General features: G+C 43.0%; 1 protein-coding gene across 2 annotated transcripts in view; it reads left to right on the forward strand.

Moving 5' to 3' along the window:
* Window positions 1-21655, forward strand: part of PTPRB (protein tyrosine phosphatase receptor type B) — a 105118-nt gene that overhangs the window by 77133 nt on the left and 6330 nt on the right. For both annotated transcript variants that reach the window (XM_048835789.2, XM_048835788.2), the window contains 13 exons: window positions 2320-2469; window positions 5069-5312; window positions 7468-7574; window positions 8831-8930; window positions 10849-10932; window positions 11047-11064; window positions 11195-11276; window positions 11721-11811; window positions 14694-14770; window positions 15591-15725; window positions 16939-17061; window positions 17267-17430; window positions 18322-18457. In XM_048835789.2, coding sequence (XP_048691746.2) covers window positions 2320-2469; window positions 5069-5312; window positions 7468-7574; window positions 8831-8930; window positions 10849-10932; window positions 11047-11064; window positions 11195-11276; window positions 11721-11811; window positions 14694-14770; window positions 15591-15725; window positions 16939-17061; window positions 17267-17430; window positions 18322-18457 — 1511 coding nt within the window. The remainder of the gene's footprint in view (window positions 1-2319; window positions 2470-5068; window positions 5313-7467; window positions 7575-8830; window positions 8931-10848; window positions 10933-11046; window positions 11065-11194; window positions 11277-11720; window positions 11812-14693; window positions 14771-15590; window positions 15726-16938; window positions 17062-17266; window positions 17431-18321; window positions 18458-21655) is intronic.

Here is a 21655-nt window from a genome sequence, read left to right on the forward strand (position 1 = left end):
AGACATCTCTGCACTATCAAGTTCTGGTTGAGCTTGGAAGCAGGATTGTCTAAATACCATGAGGGAGCCAGCTCTCCCAAGAATTCCAGACTGGTCTTACAGATGGAAGATTATCTGGCTAGGCTTCAAATAAGCTTGTGAACTATTGGTTCCTTATCCACACCGAAACCCTTTAAATTTTGGCCATGACTATTAAACAGTAGATACTGATACAGTATATGTGGCTATATAGGTTATTGAAAACATTGAGCTGCGATCTCTATTACAGTGCTCTAGTGTTCCATTGAGAGGCTTGCATCAGATATACTTTATTCCCCCCCCTCTTTTTCCTTTTCTGTTTCACAGAATCATAGACCTGGAAGGGACCTCGAGAGGTCATCTAGTCCAGTCCCCTGCACTTAAGGCAGGACTAAGTATTATCTAGACCATCCCTGACAGGTGTTTGTCCAACCTGCTCTTAAAAATCCCCAATGATGGAGATTTCACAACTTCTCTAGGCAATTTATTCCAGTGCTTAACCACTCTGACAGGAAGTTTTTCCTAATGTCCAACCTAAACCGCCCTTGCTGCAATTTAAGCCCATTGTTTCTTGTCCTATCCTCAGAGGTTAAGAACAATTTTTCTCCCTCCTCCTTGTAACAACCTTTTATGTACTTGAAAACTGTTATCATGTCCCCTCTCAGTCTTCTCTTCTCCAGACTAAACAAACCCAATTTTTTCAATCTTCCCACATAGGTCATGTTTGCTAGACCTTTAATCATTTGTGTTGCTCTTCTCTGGACTTTCTCAGATTTGTTCACATCTTTCCTGAAATGTGGCACCCAGAACTGTACACAATACTCTAGTTGAGGCCTAATCAGCGTGGAGTAGAGTGGAAGAATTACTTCTTGTGTCTTGCTTATAATACTCCTGCTAATACATCCCAGAATGATGTTTGCTTTTTTTGCAACAGCATTACACTGTTGACTCATATTTAGCTTGTGATCCACTATGACCCCCAGACCCCTTTCCACAGTACTCCTTCCTAGGCAGTCATTTCCCATTTTCTGTGTGTGCAACTGATTGTTCCTTCCTAAGTGGAGTACTTTGCATTTTTCCTTATTCAATTTCATCCTGTTTACTTCAGCCCATTTCTCGAGTTTGTCCAGATCATTTTGAATTTTAATCCTATCCTCCAAAGCACTTGCAACCCCTCCCAGCTTGGTATCGTCTGCAAACTTTATAAGTGTACTCTCTATGCCATTATCTAAATCATTGATGAAGATATTGAACAGAACCAGACCCAGAACCGATCCCTGCAGGACCCCACTCGTTATGCCCTTCCAGCATGACTGTGAACCACTCATAACTACTCTCTAGGGACGATTTTCCAACCAGTTATGCACTCACCTTATAGTAGCTCCGTCTAGGTTGTATTTCCCGTTTAGTTCCTGATGTATCACTGTTCAACATATAGCTTGTTTAGACATATGGCAGATACAAATGCCAGTTCCCTATGGAAGCCATTCTATAAATCTGATATCAGATCGTCTATATGTAAATACTTTGCTTAATTGACTCAGTGTCGTGTTTTGTTTCTTGGACATTGTTTATTGTTTGATTTGATGTGAGAGGGAGAAATCTAGATGTTTCAAAGCAAATGTCTATCTGCAGCCTTAGTGGTCTCAAAGTACCCAGATTGAACCCACCTCTGAAAATGCTATTTTAGCGGCTATAGTTTAAGACTGCATGGATTTAATGAGACATTAATGCAATCCTGGGCAGCTTCTGCAAAAAATTCTACTGTAAGGAGCTGCCTCTGTCATTACGTTTAAAACACCGCTGGTCTGTTACGTCTTCTGGCAGCTTCTCTGCTGGAGAGGGATACACTTTGGGCAGGTCTACACTACAGCAGGGATCGACGCTCTGAGATCGATCCACCAGCAGTCGATTTAGCGGGTCTAGTAAAGACCCGCCAAATCGACTGCAGATCGCTCTCCAGTCGACCCCTGAACTCTACCCTTGACGAGAAGAGTAAGGTAAGTTGACGGGAGATTTTCTCCCATCGGCCCCCTGCGGTGCAGACCCCACGGTAACTTGACCTAAGGTACGTTGACTCCAACTACATTATTCACGTAGCTGGAGTTGCGTAGCATAGGTCAACTTATCGCGGTAGTGTAGACATAGCATTTGTGACTGCAAAGAGTATAATATGAGAGACTTTGGGTCTAAATGGTTGAGTTTTGTTGAGATTTGCACATCATTTACTGTTATTATGTAATTAAAAATATATAGATGGTGATGTACTTTATTTCGCCCTCCCTCTCTCTTCTTTTCCAGGCCCCCCTCCTCCACTTCCCCACATCCGAGTAAACAAAAAGGATGCACTCATTACCAAATCTTCCATCAACTTTACTTTCAACTGCAGCTGGTTCAGTGACACCAACGGAGCTGTGAAATACTTTACTGTGGTTGTGAGAGAGGCTGATGGTAAGTTTTTATGAATTAGTAGGTTTCTTTCTGTAACCCGTATTAACATAAGGAATGTATTTGTCCTCATCTCCTGGCCAGATTTCAGAAGAGGTGTATGAATCTGCTTCTGACAATGAACCTGGTCCTTTAACTCAGCAGGGAGAGGCTTTTAGATCCAGAGGTCCATAGATTCATAGATACTAAGGTCAGAAGGGACATTATGATCATCTAGTCTGACCTCCTGCACAACGCAGGCCACAAAATTTCACCCACCCTCTCCTGCGAAAAACCTCTCACCTATGTCTGAGCTATTGAAGTCCTCAAATCGTGGTTTAAAGACTTCAAGGAGCAGAGAATCCTCCCGCAAGTGACCCGTGCCCCATGCTACAGAGGAAGGCGAAAAACCTCCAGGGCCTCTGCCAATCTGCCCTGGAGGAAAATTCCTTCCCGACCCCAAATATGGCAATCAGCTGAACCCTGAGCATGTCGGAAAGATTCACCAGCCAGATACTACAGAAAATTCTTTCCTGGGTAACTCAGTTCCCACCCCATCTAATATCCCATCACAGGCCATTGGGCCTATTTACCATGAATATTTAATTACCAAAACCATGTTATCCCATCATACCATCTCCACTGGCACCATAGTTAAGGACAGAGTTTTACTTCAATCTCTGGGATGTTACCATCCACATGTTTGGACAGTTTCCTTACTTAGAAGATGAGAGAACTCAAAGCAAATGTCGCAGAGAATAGAAATGGGACAGATTGTCTTGCTATGCACTGATTCAATAACGTAGTTTAGGCACTAACTTGAAGCAGGTGAGAGTGCATCTCAGCTTCAGTCTCTGTTGTCTTCAGTGTTGCCTGCTAAGCCGTTATTAGAAAACAAAGGTAGCTTACAGTCTGAATAAAATGATTCATGTTGTTTATTTCATGAGGCAAATTGCTCTCACATACACCAGTGTAAATGGAAGCAGAAAATGTCCCCATGTAGTGCATATATATTTCCTTCCTTGTGCTATCCTGTAGAGAAGAAGAGTGGCCTTGCAGTTAAAGTCCTAAACTAGGACTCAGGAGGTCTGAGTTTAATTTTTGACATTGCCACAAGCTCCCTTTGTGACCTTGTGTAAGTCACTTAACCATTCCGCTGTGTCTCTGTTCCCAGGTAAAAATAATCCTTTTTTTCCTCCCACCCTGTGTCGTTCTTGTCTAGTCAGAGTGTAAGCTCTTTGGGGGCAGGGACTGTTTCTCACTATATATTGGTACAGTGCCTAGCACAGCTGACCCTTTTAGGCACTATAATAAAGAATAAAACATCGGGATTCATTTCTGGGGACTACAATCATTTCCTATTGCAACTATTCTCTGTACCCACTGGCTACTTTTTTTTTTACCCCCTGTGGAAGGAGGCAGATGGCGGGGGGGAAAGCTGGGGGGGGGGGCAGAATTATGCAGCAGAGGTGATTCACACAACCTTCTCAAGGCATCAGACCCTCCCTGTGCCCACTGTTCTAGAATGGGATCTAGAAGAGATATAGCAAACTGCCCTGAGTTATCTAGCCAAGCAAGCCAGCATCGATCCAAAAATGTCCCCATAGACCAACATGCAGTGTGGGTTCAAATAGAAGACAGTGTGCCTGAAACACTCTGAGGTAGGCTCAGTCCAAAAATACTAAGGGTATGTCTAAATTGGAGCTGGAGGTGTCATTCCCAGCTCAGGTAGACATACCCACGCTAGCTGTGATTGAGATAGCACCCTAACAAGTGGAGCAAATGGTGGTTCCCATCTGACACCCTGTGTGCAGCTACGGCTCTGCTGTTATTTTCAGCACACTAGAGTGATCAGAGCTGGCATGGGCATGTCTATCCCAGCTGGGAATGACACCTCCAGCTGCTGTGTAGACATACCCTAAGACTTAATTTCAGGAATTGTGCCACAAGTCAGCAGTTTGTAGACCATCACTCACTTAAGAAAAGCACAGAGTGTTTCTTTAGGACACACAGTAATTTGAGTCTGTAGAGTTCTCTGTAAAGAAGGGGCTTTCATGTGGCTTAACAATTTGGAAGACAGTATAGCATAGTCTTTATCAGACTGTAAGAAGCTTTTTAAACCACAGTGCCAGGTTGCTTTGAAACACAGAATTTCCTATCTGTAGGAATTTGCTGTTTACCGTAGGAATCTGCTGCGTTCTGCTTCTTCTCCTGGGGATCAGATTACCACACCAGACCAGCTGTTGTTTGTAAAGATAACATAGCTACTAATGACCCCTGCAGTTAAAGTTAATAATAACAGTTTGTATATTGTGTGTTTCTTCCATAGACCTTCAGGTGTGTTACAAAGGAAGGTAATTTGGCAGATGGGAAAACGGAGGCTCAGAGGGCAGTGACTTGCCTATGGTCATACAACAGTTTAGGGTCAAGGCTGGAAATAGATTCCTGGTAGCTAATTCCCAGTCCCATGCTCTATTCACTAGACCATGTTAACTCCCAGACAAAGTACAGAAGTTTGTCAAGTGTTAAATATGTCTATTGATGCCCTCGGCCTTAGATGCACTAATAGCACGAGAGCTGTGGCATATGATGTGCAATTTTTTTTTACCATTTTTTTTCCTAGGCAGTGAAGAGCTGAAGCCAGATCAGCAGCACCCGTTACCTTCCTACTTGGAATACAAACATAACAATTCCATACGTGTCTATCAGACCAACTATTTTGCAAGCAAATGTGCTGAAAACCTTGACAGCAACTATAAGAGCTTTGACATTAAGCTTGGAGCTGAGATGGAAAGTCTGGGAGGAAAATGTGATCCCAATCAGCAGAAATTCTGTGACGGGCCACTGAAACCCAGGACTGCCTACAGGTTAGATTTATTGTGGTAATTTTGCTGTGTGAGATGTGCTGTATTATTAGGTACTATGCTATCTCGATGCCTGATGTACTTGAGCTGCCGTAGATTAATAACCTGTATTACATGGTGTGCTCTGTGTTGTACTGTGCAATTTATAAAAGCTTTGTCCCTGCCCCATCTCATATTTAATGTATAAACAGTTCCTTCACCAGCCTGGAAATGCTACAATTCATTATGTGCAAAACTCCGTGCGGTGAAAAGGCCTCTTTATCTCTTTTACTTTGATGGGGAACTTTCCTACAGTTGCTAATTTCTCTGTGGAGAGACTTAAGGGCTGGATCAGCAGCTGAGTCAGGGAAGCATTCGGGACAGTAAAACGGGAGAGCAGGAGATACAAAGGTAGTTTTGTGTTCCTCTAATTCTGTGGACAGGCTCCACCAGGCCAATCTGCTGGTGCAGATTAGAGCAACCCAAAGGGCATTCTACCCTGTGCCAGCTTCCAACAGACTCAGGAAGTCTGTACAGTAGCTGAGGCTGACCAGGACAAAGGGAAGATTTAGCCACAGTTGGGCATGGTGTGGGAGCTGCTAGAGCACCTGTACACCTCCTGTTGCATCCTCTACACTGGCATGAACCTCCAAGGGCTGAATCCAATTACCTTAAGGCCACTTTGCACCTAGGGAACAGCAGAAAGCAGCTGCAGTGTGACCCAGCATCTAGGCCTTAGATTTTAGCCAAAAACTAGAGTATTTGAAGTAAAATCCCCAAACAATTATGATTTGTATTTCAGACAAACTGGATACAATGTATGTTTATGTAGAAGCTGCAGCTTCACATTAAATGTAATTACTTTTCCGTGCTGCATTAAATCAAGCTTAGCTACTAAATGTGGACTATTAAAAACTTAATGGGGCAGTTGTGCAATTGAAGTGAAAGCAGCTTTCAAGTGGGCTCTAGCTGGGTTCAGTGGAAATTATGCCCACTTATCCCTACTCAGAATGAGACCTACTGTGAGTAAAGATTTCTACCTCTTAACTTCTTTGATTCTAAATTCTATCAGCTGGCCGGCAGGAACCTTCACAACAGGTTACCAAAGCCACAATGAGAGCTGAGTGACTAGATCAACAAACCTTTCACAGACACTCATTTCAGCTTTTTAATGAATTTGCTTGGATTTCATTTGAGCTCCTTTTGCTTTCTGTGAATGCTCTTAGAAATGAGTTTGCTGAGAGGAAAATTCATGGACTTAAACAGTGAATTTCAATTGAATGTTGCAGAATTTTTTATTTTGTTCATTGTGTGTATCTGTATCAGAAACCTGCTTAACAACTACGTTCATCCAGTCAAAGAATAGAAGCTTACCAGGTGACCATGTGTCCAATCAAATCAATGTGTTCATGTGAACAGATTTGTTGATGAATTTTCAGTGACAAATTTTTGGCAATCAGGAGCTTGTGAAAATAGCAAAGACCTAAATCCAACAAAGACGCCGCTCACTGTGATTAGTTTGTCCAGCTCATGGAACTACTTTCATGATCCCCAGGAGCCTAAAGTGGTAAAGACCCAATCCTGAAAACATTTATGCACATAAGTAGTCCATTTACAGGCCTAATATCAGGAGAGATGGAAGTAGGTCCTGAATATGACTATTCACATGCAAAGGTGTGTGCAGGATCAGAAGCATAGAATGTAATCCAAATCCAAGACCCCATATGGTAGTACTGAGGGCAGTTATATCCATAGATCAGCTAGTCAGCAGTTTTTTTGGCTTACTGCAGTCCTATACAAAGAACACACTGTGATATATAAGCCTTCCCTCTGATCACACAGTTAGGCAGAAATTTTTTTTCCCCAAGTTTAATATGGTGTGTCACCTAGTATTTAGTCCTTCTTTCATTTTCCCCACATATTGTTGAGCAAAAGATACTAAAAAATGGAATGAACTGCTGAGGTGCTAAAAATATTGGCTTTGAAACTCTCACTAAAGCAGAAGCTGAACAACAAAAGGTATAACAATAACAGTAGTTAGAAGACACAGGAAATGTACTTAGTAAATGTTGTCCAGAAGCCCTGTTTTGTGATTTTGCTATTTCTGTGTTAACCTTTAGTTTTCTCCTGTTTGATACCAACTCCCAAACAGATCTAATAAACCCTTCTGCTTTTCCAGAATCAGTATCCGAGCTTTCACCCAGCTCTTTAGTGAAGACCTGAGGGAATTCACTGAGCCACTCTTCTCAGATACCTTTTTCTCTTTACCAATCACTACTGAGTCAGGTGAGTTTCTCCTTTATTCTATACCAACTGTACCAGTTACATGGGTATGACACCCATTGGTGCTGGAGTGGGTAGGAGAGAGCAGCAAGGACCTTGTTGCTGAACTGAGTTACTTTGAGATTCAGCTCTCCGCCAGTTAATATTCGGTATTCAGCACTGTCGGTTAAAACAATAGCTGTGATGTTTCCCCTTCCATCCATGATTTCCTTCTGAAGTACAAAACTTCCTACAAATTATAGGCGTTCACTTTAAAAGGGAGCCAGAGAGAGAGAGAGCAAGGACTGTGCAGCATCCTTCGGGATAGAAATAATACATAAGGCTAGATTCTCCGGTCTGCTTTCTGCCACTCAAGCTGCTCAAAGTGGACAGAAATGGCTAGTGAAAATTTCCCTTGGTGCAGGGGAGCTCTCTTCTGGTGTGAGAGATGGTATAACCACCTCCTGCACCTGCTGTCCCATGTGTCCAGGGTGTAGGAGAGATGTCAGAGGTGGGAGCGAGGTGTGGCGGAACTATGCTGATCCTTCACAGTGTAAGGTCACCTAGGGACTTTATGCCAGTGGCATGAGTTAGACCTGCTCCTCAGCAACTCTTGACTTATGCCATGGCCAAGCAGCACAGGATCAGGGAGCCACAACCAGCCCCCGTGTTCCCTGGTCTCAGCTATGGTGGAGCAATAAGCCCGTAGGTTATAAATTGTTTGGGAAGGAACACATTGCCCAATAGAGCTGGGGTCCCTGACTGAGGATCTTGAGTCACTGCTACAATACAAACAATAAATAATAGCATAGCCCCTTGATACAAGGATCTCAATACTTTCCAAACACTGATTAAGCCTCAAAAAAACCCTTGAATCCAGACAACAGTTCCTTTCTGGATTTGAGAATGAAATGGTTTTGTCATCCAGTGTAAATGGTCTTGAAATGGGACTGAATCAGTGAATTATCCTAGACTTAGTTTGAAAAACCCAGTGAACTACTGTAGCCTGGGGAGGAGATCTGAACTCCTGGGAAATCTGGCTGTTTCTTCACTCCCTCATTCTATGGAAGGAGAGAACTTTTTTCTCTTCTACCTGTTTCTTGCCCACCTGATGTACAGTGTAAGTTCTTGAAAAACTAAGGAAGTAATATCAAAGCCCAGTCCTCCAAATATATATGCAGTTGAAGTTCCTTTGTATTTATTTCAGTGTCTTTAACTGATAACACTGTATGTATCTAATTCCTTTGCTCTGTGTGTGTGTGTGTATCTATCTATCTTAGAACCCATGTTTGGAGTTATAGAAGGCGTGAGTGCTGGTTTGTTTCTCATTGTGATGGTGGTGGCTGTCACTGCTTTATTTGTCTACAGACAAAAAGTTAGGTAAGTAGAAACTCCCTTTTTAAAATTTTTCTTGCACAAGGTCTGATGAAATTAGACATGATTTTCAATCTGAGACACTGAGGAAGGTGTAAAATTGGATGAAAACTTTAAATTGTATTTAGGAAAGCAAAAACCTAATTCCATTTCCCTCACCATTTGTACAAATTGAATATTGAACTAAGAAGCCCCATATTACCCTTGATTAAGGAACAGGATTTCCACTGATTAATAGGAGTTGCATGATTTAAGGCTGCAATGGGACCTTAGGTTCTTAGTAGAGCTGGTCAACACATTTTCACTGGAGCAGTTTTCTGTCAGAAAATGTGGCTTCATTTAAACCTTTCATGAGAACTTGTTGATTTCAATGACATTTTTGATGGGAAAACTTTGAAATGATTCATTTTGACCCTCTCATTTTGGAAACATTGAAACATTTTCTTTCAAGAATGTCAAAAAGTTTAGTTTTGACTTATTTGTTCCATTTCATTTTGAACTGACTTTTATTCTATAATATTAATTTTATATCATCTATATATTATTTTAATTTAAATATACATAAATATTAAATATAATATTTTAACATTATAAAAATAAAAAAACTACCTTATTGAAACAAAACATTTTACAGTATTGAAATGAATTTTTTTTATATTTCTGAGTCAAAAAAAATTTGGAATTTCTATTCTGTGGGAAATTTTGAAAATGCAACATTTTGCTTGGAGTTAATTTTTCTTTGAAATGTTGGAAATTGTTTTCCAACCAGCTCTAATTCTTAGTCTGCATGAAATTATTCTCTAGCAGTTTCTTCTAGACACTTAAGCCCAAATTCAATGCAGATGTCTAGATGCTGACCATGAAAAAGCATGTGCACTTGTGTGTAAAACCTGCATTTGTTTGTGCCTACAGAGAAATGCATGCCTACATATCTGTATGCATACACCGCTACCATTATGCATGAGTAAAATGCAGGTTTTGCATTCACAATAGGTGTACACATTTTCTCCTGGCTGCTACTTAGGCGCCTGCATTTGAAAATATGTCCCTTATCCTCTAATTTATTTTTGCTCTACATAGTTTGAATGTAAATCATATGAAGTGCATGTTTTCTCAACTGTATTGTGATTTCTTCTTATGAGCTCTGTTCAATGGGTCAGTGAACGTCGGTATATTTTTCTGTGTCATATACAATAGGTAAATGTTTCTTTCATTTACAAGAGAGGTTTCTGAGGGAACAAATGGTGATCAGAGATGGAGAGACAGTGTGTGTGGTTTAGTGGAACATAGGAATGTAGGACTGCAGGGGATCTCCTGAGTCACTAAGTCCAGATCCTAGCTATTGCAGGCAGCCCCATTATATAATCTCTAAAATTTTCAAGGGAAAAAAAACCAACAGAGTGAGATTCAGACCAGAGACTTGAACCTGGGTCTCTGCTAAACCAGGTGAGCGCCCTGGTCATCGGTCTATTGGTTATGCTGGGGTGGGTGCTTCTCTCTTTCACGGGAAATTCCCTCCTGGACCTGAGAAACCTTCCCAACTAAAGGTTTTCCATGAAAAGTTTCAGTTTTGACGAATCAGCTAAAAATCAGTCAGCTAAAAAATTCCTGACTAGCGCTAATACCCACTTTAGTGGTAGTTTGGGCTGTGTCTCTTATGGTAAAAAACAGGCCATTACTGTTTTACACTGTTTTTTTCTATATATGATATAAAATTATTGTTCTATGGCAGCAAACTAAGGTACAGGAAAACTCTGCAACCGCAAAGATCCATTTCAGAGTAGCAAATGAAACAGCCATCTCTTTTTATTCCTTTTCTTTATTTCTTTATTTCCTGCCACAAGATACTTTTGTTGCCCAACTCACGTTGACATTTGAACATAGCACTAAAACCAAAGTAAGAATAGCTTCCTTTGTATTGCAGTAATGGCCAAGAGCGACCTACAGCAAGGCTGAGCATTCGCAGGGACAGGCCGTTGTCCGTCCATCTGAACTTGGGGCAGAGAGGGTAATCTCAAAATTTGTTTCTAAGAGAATTGTTTTAACATGGCATCATAGACGAAACAGTCTCTCCAGTCACTCACTGACAAGTTCTTTCTTTTTCTTTTGAAATTATTTCTAGGAGCCGGAGAATTTCCAGGTAAAAGCAAATATTTCTTCATTTAAAACATCTTCCTTTGTAATGAATTAGATGAATAATGTCCTTGTTGTCTCCTCGGGTAACTGTGTGTTTTTGGTTTTTGTCTTTTTTCTTCTGTTGAATGTTTTAGTCCAATAAAAGTAAATCAGTTTGAAGCGCACTTCACCAAACTCCAAGCAGATTCCAACTACCTCCTGTCCAAGGAATATGAGGTACGAATCCAATCTAGTGGAACCATTTCTTTATTGAATGGACTGGTTGGGTGCTAACTCTGGCTCACTAACCCTTCAGCCCCAGAGACATGCATTCCCTGGTCTTCTTCACACAAGTGAAAATGAGTTTGACAGTCTCAGCTTAGACCCTATTTGTCCTGCTGCCAGAACCACAACTTGATCCAGTTGGCAGCCTCTGTTCATGAGAGGCCCAACACAGGATCACCAGGATGTGCTGAAGGTCAGGACTGAGTTGTGGTAGCAGAGCTGTGTGGCAAATCTTGAAGAGTGCCTACCAGCAGTGTGCCTGGCTCAAGCCAATGCCACCAGTTCTCTAATTTCAGTATAATAAAAATAAGTTCCTTTCCTTGGCCTTGCATGCTGTACATTCCGTTTTGTAGCATCCTGTGATTTTCACCTCACATTCATTTCGGCCTTTTACAGGACTTAAAAGATGTGGGTCGAAGCCAATCATGTGACATAGCGCTTTTGCCAGAGAACAGAGGGAAAAATCGATACAATAATATATTGCCCTGTAAGTTTTATGTTTGGATATATAATATTACATCACACCAGCTATTTTTCAGTTCTTTTCTGGATGGGATGGGGCATGTAGCATATCCCTTTCCTTGTTTTTCCTTGTCCGAGATGAAATACCATTGCCAAGCCAAGTCTTGGTGCTTTGATGCTGACGATGTATGGCCACGAGTGGCTTTACAACAGCAGCTCTCATGAAATTTCACTTCCCACCAGAGGCGTAATGACTAGTGTTCATTCTGTTTATAAAAGGCTTCAGCTGTTCTAGCCTTGCAGCTGTTCTGTCAGGGTAGATAGTAGGAATCATAGAAACCTTGTCTTGTGTGTTTTGTGTGATCAGCACCAGATAGCAGCAGGGCTACTTTCTCCCTAGTCATTCAGATGTTGTCAGTTCAAACCTGTCCAGTGGGCACAAATCACTTATTTGACATCGATAGGTGACAGTCGCTTCCTTCAGAGTTTATAATGAGCCTGCAGTATCACAGTGCCCCCAGCATGGCAAAAGGCGATAATCCTGAAGGAGTCCTCTTTCATACAAGACAAAGATACTGGCAGTATGTGGCACATGAGAATAGGGATAGCCCTGGGAAACGCCTGTTGGAGGTAATTAGCCCACCTTAAATAGCTCCCTGCAATTTCAATGGGCTATGGTAGCAGTCAGCTTGATTTCCAGTCCTAACTTGCCGTATAGTATTGCCGTGTGCCGTCGTTAGTTGGCATGTTTTATCCAGAGATGGCTGCATTTCAGTAGTGGTGAAGGGATCCCGCGGTGGGTATGTCTAACTGCAGCTTGGAGGGTGCTTCCCAGCTCAGATAGACAGACATATGCTAGCTTGTGCACTTAAAATAGCAGTGTAGCTGGGGGTAGCATGGGCAGTGGCTCGGGCTACCCACCCACCTACATACCCAGTAGGTCTGGGAGGGTTTGTATTTGTAGCACGCTAGCTCAAGCAGAGTTGCACTTGTCTGTCTACCCATGCTGGGAAGTACTCACCCAACTGCCAGGTAGAAGTACCCAAAGTGTGTATGGCGCTATGGTACCTCTATGTTTCAGTCTGCTCTGGACGGGCAACTCTGCAGCCAGAGACTCAGGAGGAATGCTGTCTTGCTCAGTCACCCAGCATTTTCCCAGGGGGCTGCACAGTGAAGTGGAGACACTGCTGTTCTGTCAAGGGGAAGAGTGTGTGCTCTCCGCCATGCACTGCTGGCTCTGCCATCAGGGGCAAAGACGGATGCAGCCACAGTCCCACCATTATCCTAACTCCCTACCTCTTTCAAGGAGCTGGCATCCACCAGAGCACAACCAGGGAAGAGGCTTGTGCTCTGCAATGGGATTGTGCTCACCTGTGGGAAAATGGGGTGAAGTCTCCCTGGGCTGAATCCACAAAGGTACTTAGGCAGTGCAGTGCCTACCCAGTAGGTACTCTGTCCAGCCCTCCATCCTGAGTTAGACATTTAGGCTCCCCATCAATGCATGAGGGGAGGTAGGCACCTATCACAGGGATCCTGTGAAACCATCAGTGTCATGCAAAAGGAAGGAGACAGGACTTAGGGCCCAGATTCACAAAGGTACTTAGGCACCTGCTCCCATTGGTCTGGGCCTCTACTTACCTGACATGCCAGAGGGAAGCACCTCCCTCTGCTCAGAATTCTCCACCATTAATCCTCTCCTGACATTAGGCACCTGAGCTGGGTAAACCCATGCCCTAGCAAATGAAACCCAGACCATTCTCCTGAAAGACAAGAGAGACCCACCCCATTGTAGCCAATAGCCCTGTGTTTATAGCACTCACTTGGAATGTGGGAGACCTGTTTTCAAATCTCCACTCTGATTTGAAACCAGGACTTGAACCCACAAATCCCACATCCAAGGAGAGTCCCTAGCCCCCAGGGCATTGTGTATTGTGGGTGGATCTCTCTTTCTCTCCTATTGGAGCTTTCCACTTAGTATAAATAATTGGAGGCGGGACTTAAACCTGGATCTCCTGCACCCTAAGTGAATACTCTGGCCACTACATTTGGGGATAGACGCTCACACTCTCGTTCGTGTGATGGCTGATCCTGAAGGTGTGTGCCCACATCTCTGGGGTTGGGCCTCACATGAGAGATTGGTGGGGGAGCCCCTAGTTTGAGAATCCTGCTTTGGAGCTTCAGCTTGAGCAATAGGTCTGAGCAGTTTGTTAGCTGTGGGGTGGTATGATCTGTTAGGCAGCTTTGCACATGCCCACCATTGGAAACCTAGCCCTGGTCAACACTGGGTGGGGAGGGGATCGACCTAAGATACGCAACTTCAGCTACGTGAATAGTGTAGCTGAAGTCGGCGTATCTTAGATCAACTTACCTGGCCATGAGGACGGCGGCAAGTCGACCGCTGCAGCTCCCCCATCGACTCTGGTTCGACCTCTCGCGAGCTGGAGTCCTGGAGTCGACAGGCAACATGTTTGGGGATCGATTTATCGTGTCTAGACGAGACGCGATAAATCGATTTCTGATAGATTGATCACTACCCGCCGATCCGATGGGTAGTGAAGACCTGCCCCTAGACACTTACCGGGGTAGGCAGGAGCTTAACGGTAGTTTTGAGCATGTCAGTGGCACCTACATTGTGGACTGAGGTGCCAAACGAGGCAGTTACGTGCCTATGGACCTCTGTGGTTCTAGCTCCTTGCATACAATCTCGCTCATCGGCTGCAATATCCTTTGGAACCCCCCTGGTGAAAGGTGTTGTGCAAATGTGGGTAGCTATCATTTGCAAACAAACCTGCCAACTCTGACTGTGAAAGTGCAGTCAGTATTTTTACATGGGCACATTTCCATTTATGCGAAAGGGATGAAAATCAAGACCTACGCATAAACCTCTTGTAATACATTTCTTCCCAGATGATACATCGAGAGTGAAGCTTTCCAACGTAGATGATGATCCTTGCTCAGATTATATTAATGCAAGCTACATACCAGTAAGTGGCTCAATGGTATTTTTTATAGTTCTTGTCTCTCCAATGGTAATTTCACCTTCACCTTCTTGTGAAACTTAACATGTAGCTAGATTCTTATGTATTCTAGATTCTCCTTTCATATGTTCACTGGTTTTAATTAAAAGTCCGAGAACTGTTTTTGTGTGTGTGCGCTGAAAGGCCATGTCTGATTGCCATACAGTTAACTGAGGGTGATTCAGTCAGCTCTTAAAACTGCTTCCCTGGATTGCTATAGTTATATAAGAGTGCTGTTATAATTGGCCAAGGACAACTTCTGAAAGGTCACTGTTTTTATACAATTTCTGCAATAAGCACAGCTATCACTGAGATCATACTTCTGGACTTGTACTTCATCCTGAAAGTGTTTGCACCTTGTATTATGGTGAAATTGGCTGAGATTACAATTGTGCCCTTTGCCAGGGAATTATGATTGATAATAACAGAGCCCTAACGATCCAGATTTCAATCCAGAGCTCAATTAATGAATGGCAAACAGCAAAACAAAACAAAAACCCAGTGGTTCAAAATGCCTAGGGCAGTGCTGAACACAATAGAAAGATGAAAAATCTCTGACTAATTATAATAAATACCTTCCAGCAATATTTAAATACACTGGCACTTTCTCTTCCTCCTCTCTGCTCCCACCAGCCTTCTGCTTCCAGAGTTTAGGGCATCCTTTAGTTTTCAAGCTGTGGCTGCAGTGAAGATGTTGATGCCACAACAGTGGTGGTTTGTTTGCAGTTGCTATAAGGTCTCTTTCTCTGGCATTATAGAAACTAATTGGAATTTTCTGGATTTGTAGGGCAATAATTTTCGCAGAGAATACATTGCGACTCAGGGCCCTTTGCCTGGCACCAAAGATGATTTCTGGAAGATGGCATGGGAACAGAATGTTCACAATATTGTCATGGTAACCCAGTGTGTCGAGAAGGGCCGAGTGAGTAGCGAGGTTTCTTGCTTATTCATTACTATTTTTAAATTTTGTATTTATTATTTGTATGACACTAACACCCACGGACATTGGCTGAGATCAAAGTCCCATTATGCTAGGCAGTGATGTGTAGTGAGAGACAATGCCTGCCCCTACGAGCTTAGAACCAGGTTTTTTAAGCTAGTTAGGCACCTAAATTTCTTTGATTGCAGTAGGAGTTAGGTGCCTGCATGCCTTTAAACATCTGGCCCTTGCAGTCTAAATAGACAAGACAGAAAAAGGATATGTGGGGAAACAGGGGCACAAAGAGGTGAAGTGACTAATCCAAGGTCACACAGCAGGTCAGTGAGAGAGCTAAGAATAGAACCCACAGCACAAACACAGTATCCTAAGCACACATGGCACTTAAAGGGTAAATATAACAATTACCCAAAGATGTTGCAATCTCTAAGGGCCTAATTCTGCATCTGTAATCACAGTGAGTGGCTTCTGCGTGACTACTTACATAAGGGCTTCTCAACACAGTCGATAGACATAATGTTGCATGGGATAACAACTTACAAAAGGTTGGGATATGGGAGGATAAAGGTGGAAATCAATAAAGATCATGAGATAAGCACCATGCATTACATGTACTTCATGGTCTATTTATTTAAGGTTAGTATATTACAATTATGACACTTCTCTGGGCCTTTCACTTATTTCACTGTCCATGACAACCTCATAAAACTTATGCTGCTGTAATCAGAATATGAGCCACCATAAAAACATCTTCTATGTATGGTACAAAGGCAAGTGACTAAATTGTAGAAACCGTAAATATTATTTTCTTCCCTGATGCCCCCATATAGACACACAGAGATAATGGTTACATCCAAGTCCATTGCATTGTTGTTGTTTTTTTTTAAAAAGCCAGAGCAGCTTTTTGCTGTTTAGGCCCTGACATAGCAAAGTACTTAAGCAATGCCTAACGCAATGGAACCTTTTGCATACTTAATTAAACATGTGTTTAGGTCTTTTGTTGACTACATGTGCATATGGATTATTTCAGCTGCCTTAATTGTCCATCTACTGATGCGTGACTGCTTCTTGCCTCCTTGGAAGCAGGGGACAGTTAGGAACCCTATGCAAAAATTGAGTAGATAAGAAGGTGTTTAAATATGACAGGTTGGCTCCACCTGTTGTTATTACTGAAACACTCTTTTCTTTGTCCATACAGGTGAAGTGCGATCATTACTGGCCCCTGGACCAGGATTCCTTGTATTACGGAGACCTGATAGTTGAGATGCTGTCTGAGTCAGTGCTTCCGGAATGGACAATAAGGGAGTTTAAAATTTGTAGTGTATGTTCATTTATTTTATTTTATTTTAAAAAAATCTGTCAGGAAAACTTAGCATGGTTAAACCTCACACATCCTGATTGCTCTCCAGTGACCTACTCCCTAGTGGCAGCTGTAACAGAACATGATGTTCACTACAAAGACGTGGTGTGTTGGAACATCTGCCTCTTAACTGTCCTGATTATCCACATTTCTGTTTATCTGACAGGAAGAGCAGCTTGACTCAAAGAGGCTCATTCGTCACTTTCATTACACAGTATGGCCAGACCATGGAGTTCCAGAGACCACCCAGTCCCTGATCCAGTTTGTAAGAACTGTAAGGGATTATATCAACAGGACTCCAGATACTGGACCAACCATTCTGCATTGCAGGTATAAATGAAAGCAGGATATCATTGGTTCAGGAGTTTTATAAAATATATTTAAAAGATCTCTAATGTTGGTGTCTCTCAGGGGGTAACTTTTGCTTAAATTTCTGTGGAACAGCCTTAGGCTTTAATAGACAGACTATGGGCTAGGTGGTCAGGAACAGTGTTTGACACATGCCCTCATCCTGAGAGATGCTGGGTGCCCGACTCGTGCCAGTGAATAACAGCTCTCAGGAGGTCATGCCTCCAGGTAGGACCACTACAGCACTGTCTCTGACACACCTGCTATTCCAGGGGGACCCTCAGCTGCAGCCTTTTGGCAGATTTTTAAGTCTCCTTTGCACTGCTGGGTCTGGCCCAATGTCTCATTACCCCTTTTTAATTAAGAAAAAGTGAAGCATAACTAGTGGTAAATTTGAGCTGCAAATGTGTGTCCAGATCTTCGTAGATGTTTAAGGCCAGAAGGGAGCATTGTGACCATCTAGTCTGACTTCCTGCATAACACAGGCCAAAGAACCTCACCCAAAAATGTAAAACATTTGGGTCCATATTCAGGGTCATAGTCTGAATCAACGGTTCATCTCTAGAAAGAAAACAACTTTAAAGGCTCCTTACAAACAGATTTGGATATATTGAACTGTCAGCCTAACTTCATCCATAGTGACAAACGGGGACAGGAGATATCACAACTAGCTCTTCTATGACTCCAAACGAAAAATCTACCTCCACTGTAAACTATTACCATCTGAAATCCTAGAGCTGCCACTTGTATAGTGCAGTTAATCCAAAGACCACGATGGATCTATAGCAATGCCAATCTGTTCCTTGCCTGAGTGAAATGTAAAGAGGGTGAGAGCTTTGACCCAGTGGGTTTGTGTTTTCCCTCTCTTTTCAGTGCTGGTGTTGGTAGGACAGGCACATTCATTGCACTGGATCGAATCCTTCAGCAACTAGACTCTAAGGACTCAGTGGATATTTATGGAGCAGTGCATGATCTAAGACTTCACAGGGTGCACATGGTTCAGACAGAGGTAAGCTTTGGAGATGGCATAACGCGGCACATCTTCATCATTAATATAATAATAATAGTTTGAACACAGAGAGAGTTTCACCTGAGGAGCTCGAAGCACTTCACAACTGTTCATAAATTAGGCCTTGTGGCACCACTGTAAGATAGTTAACAGGTACTGTAGCACTTAGAACCTGATCTATTCCTAGTGAAGCTAGTGGGATTTTTTTCCATTGCCTTCCATGGAGCTGCATCGGGCCCTTACATATCAAGTTCTATACACATCTTAGAAATAGGGATCACTTCACCCGCCACTGAACTGCAATCACCCCCAGGAGTGTAGTGCAGCAGACCTTTAACAGCACATTGCACTGGAGTTACTGAGTTAGATAAATATATTGGGGGAAGGAACATAAGCATTTAAGTACATTGGGGATGGGCACTAAGATGGATAGATAAGCAGACATAAAGGGAGAAAACCATGGAGGATGGAGATAATTACTCAAGTGTTTATTATTTTAAAACAGTAGCACTTTGACCTTGCAGCTGTGTGGTGTCCTTGTACTTACTGGGCTGACATGTCCATCTTTCATTTTGCTATTGGGAAGGAAGATCAATCTTTTCCTAAGCCATTATGCAGAAGGGACTGAATCTATCCTGTGTCTTTTATGCTTTTAAAAGTGCAGGAAAATCACTTTCAGAGACTGGTGGCTAAACACTTAGGGACTAATTTAATAACAGAGTAATGGAGGCAGCTTGTACATTGTCTCTGTGGAACGTGTTAATAGAGAAATTGGAGCGGGTTTACTGGGCTGTGCAGCCTAATACCAGTGTAGCTCTGTGTTGCAGTTTGGAGGTTATGTTATGGGTGGCTAAGTTTGCTGATGTCTGCAAAGGCTGCACATTGGCATGAGGAGACACTGAATTTTATTTCAATGCTATCTTAATCACTGAAGAGCTCTAGTTAGTACAAAGTCAGAATTTCCCAGACCTGGTTGTGGATCTTCGGTGGCAGCCTGGCATAAAGTCCTAATCAGATGCCATACCCAGGTAAAATGCCTGACAGGAGTGTGGAGAATTCATATACTATGCTGTGGAAACAACCCACCACAGCTATCACCACCTCTTCCATCTTATCCCGAACCCTTGCAGTGATGGCTTGAGTCCCACGCAAGCCCCTGGAGTAGACAGCCTCAATACAGCAAACAGTGAGAATCCCCAGAGCTATCCCAGGGATAAAATGATAGCAAAAATGAAAACTGAATTGAGCCCAGATTAATAGTCTGATCCCTCCCCTTCCAAGGCTAGGGAGTGCATCCAGCACAGAAAGAAGTTCTAACAAACCTTTTATAAATGATTTTCTCCTTCTCTTGGTGCTTCTTCTTGCATTGAAGGTTTCCCATAATCCTGGGGTGGAGGTAACTACTACAAGGGTTGTGTTTAGCAAGCTATTTTTGGGAATTGCTGGAGTTCTAGGCTCCACTGAACCTGAGGCATCTGGCATGAACCAGATTCATGGCTTCATTAGAAGAACTTCCAAAATCCACTTCTATATTTGTGTAAAAAGAAGGTTTTATTTTCACCTGTTAATTTGGGAGAGCCTAGGATGGGGAGGGTGGGCATATGGAAGTGGAAACTCTATTATTTGTAAAAAGAAAAGGAGTACTTGTGGCACCTTAGAGACTAACCAATTTATTTGAGCATGAGTTTTCGTGAGCTACAGCTCACTTCATCGGAGCTGTAGCTCACGAAAGCTCATGCTCAAATAAATTGGTTAGTCTCTAAGGTGCCACAAGTACTCCTTTTCTTTTTGCGAATACAGACTAACACGGCTGTTACTCTGAAACCTGTCTATTATTTGTATTGAAGTAGCACCTCAGCAGGGGTGGCAGGTCTGTATAATTATTGGTGGTGACCAGAACAGGTCCATGTCCTGCCCGCCCGCCCCACACCTGCCTTGTAAGCTGATTATATATATATATATATTTAATGTTGTAAAAATAGACTGGAAACAGTAAGCATTTAACAATTTCCCTATATTACACACTGGGGGGGGTGAGGGTTTGGGGGGGGGTGAGGAGTTGGGGGTGTTGGAGGGGGCTCAGGGCTAGGGCAGAAGGTTGGAGTGTGGGGGGATGAGGGCTCTGGCTGGGGCTGGGGATGAGGGGTTTGGGCTGTTGGAGGGGGCTCAGGGCTAGGGCAGAGGGTTGGGATGCAGGACTCTGGCTGGGGGTGTGGGCTTTTTGGTGGGGCGGGGCTGGGGATGAAGAGTTTGGGGTGCAGGCAGGCTGTCCCAGGGCTGGGGCCAAAGAGGACTTCACAGTCCCTCCAGCCCTCTCCCCGCAGCTCAGAGCCCCAGATGTGGAGCAGGGTCTCATTGTGCTTCACACTGTACGGACCCAGAATGAAAAGACAGCCCCTCCTTGAGACATAGATTGTAAACTCTTCCAGACAATTGACAACAGGAGAGCACAAGGAAACAATGAAATAATATTGGTTAGCATGATAGGGAGCGGTCTCCACAGCTGCCTAACTGGCAGGGAATCACTGCCCCATTTCACTCACAGCAAGAGCCCTTAGCAGTATCTGCTAACTGAAGATGCTGTGCGTTGACCAAATTTCCATTGAATAGGTGGGTGGGGTGCAGAATTCTGTTCCCCGGAGACAGCAGCCTTATGTGAATGACAGCAGGTTTTGTAACTTTCCCAGAGAGAGGACAGTAGAGAAAAAAGCACAGAGCAACAATCAAACTTGTTATGCAAATGAAGAGAAATTGTTGAAAAAAAATTGTGGTCCCTGGGGAAATGATGCTTTTAAGGTAAAGAAAAATTAAAAGCAAGAGCCTATGAGGAGGTGTTCGCTAATGTCTATGGGTACTACAATACATTTGCCATGTAATGCTAGTGTTCCTGTGGTCATTGCTCTGAGAGAATGGCAAGGCATGGAGAATTAGCAGTTTATGCATAAGCGAAGGCAACCTGGGTGAATAGCAGATCATACCAGTTAGGTCCTGTCCACACTGGTCAAAACAACATCTTAGCTCCTTTCTAGTAAACTATTCAAACACTAGTCTTAGAAAGGAGCTAACACAGTTCACTTGGTCTGCATAGACAAGGGCTAACCTTGCTGGAAAACCAGGGAAGTCACAGTCAATATCATAGTCTAATAAACCAGTTTATAGCACATTTAAATCCTGTCAGCACTGGCAAGGGAAAGAACA

The sequence above is a fragment of the Caretta caretta genome, chromosome 1, assembly GCF_965140235.1.
Source record: "Caretta caretta isolate rCarCar2 chromosome 1, rCarCar1.hap1, whole genome shotgun sequence".
NCBI lineage: Eukaryota > Metazoa > Chordata > Testudines > Cheloniidae > Caretta > Caretta caretta.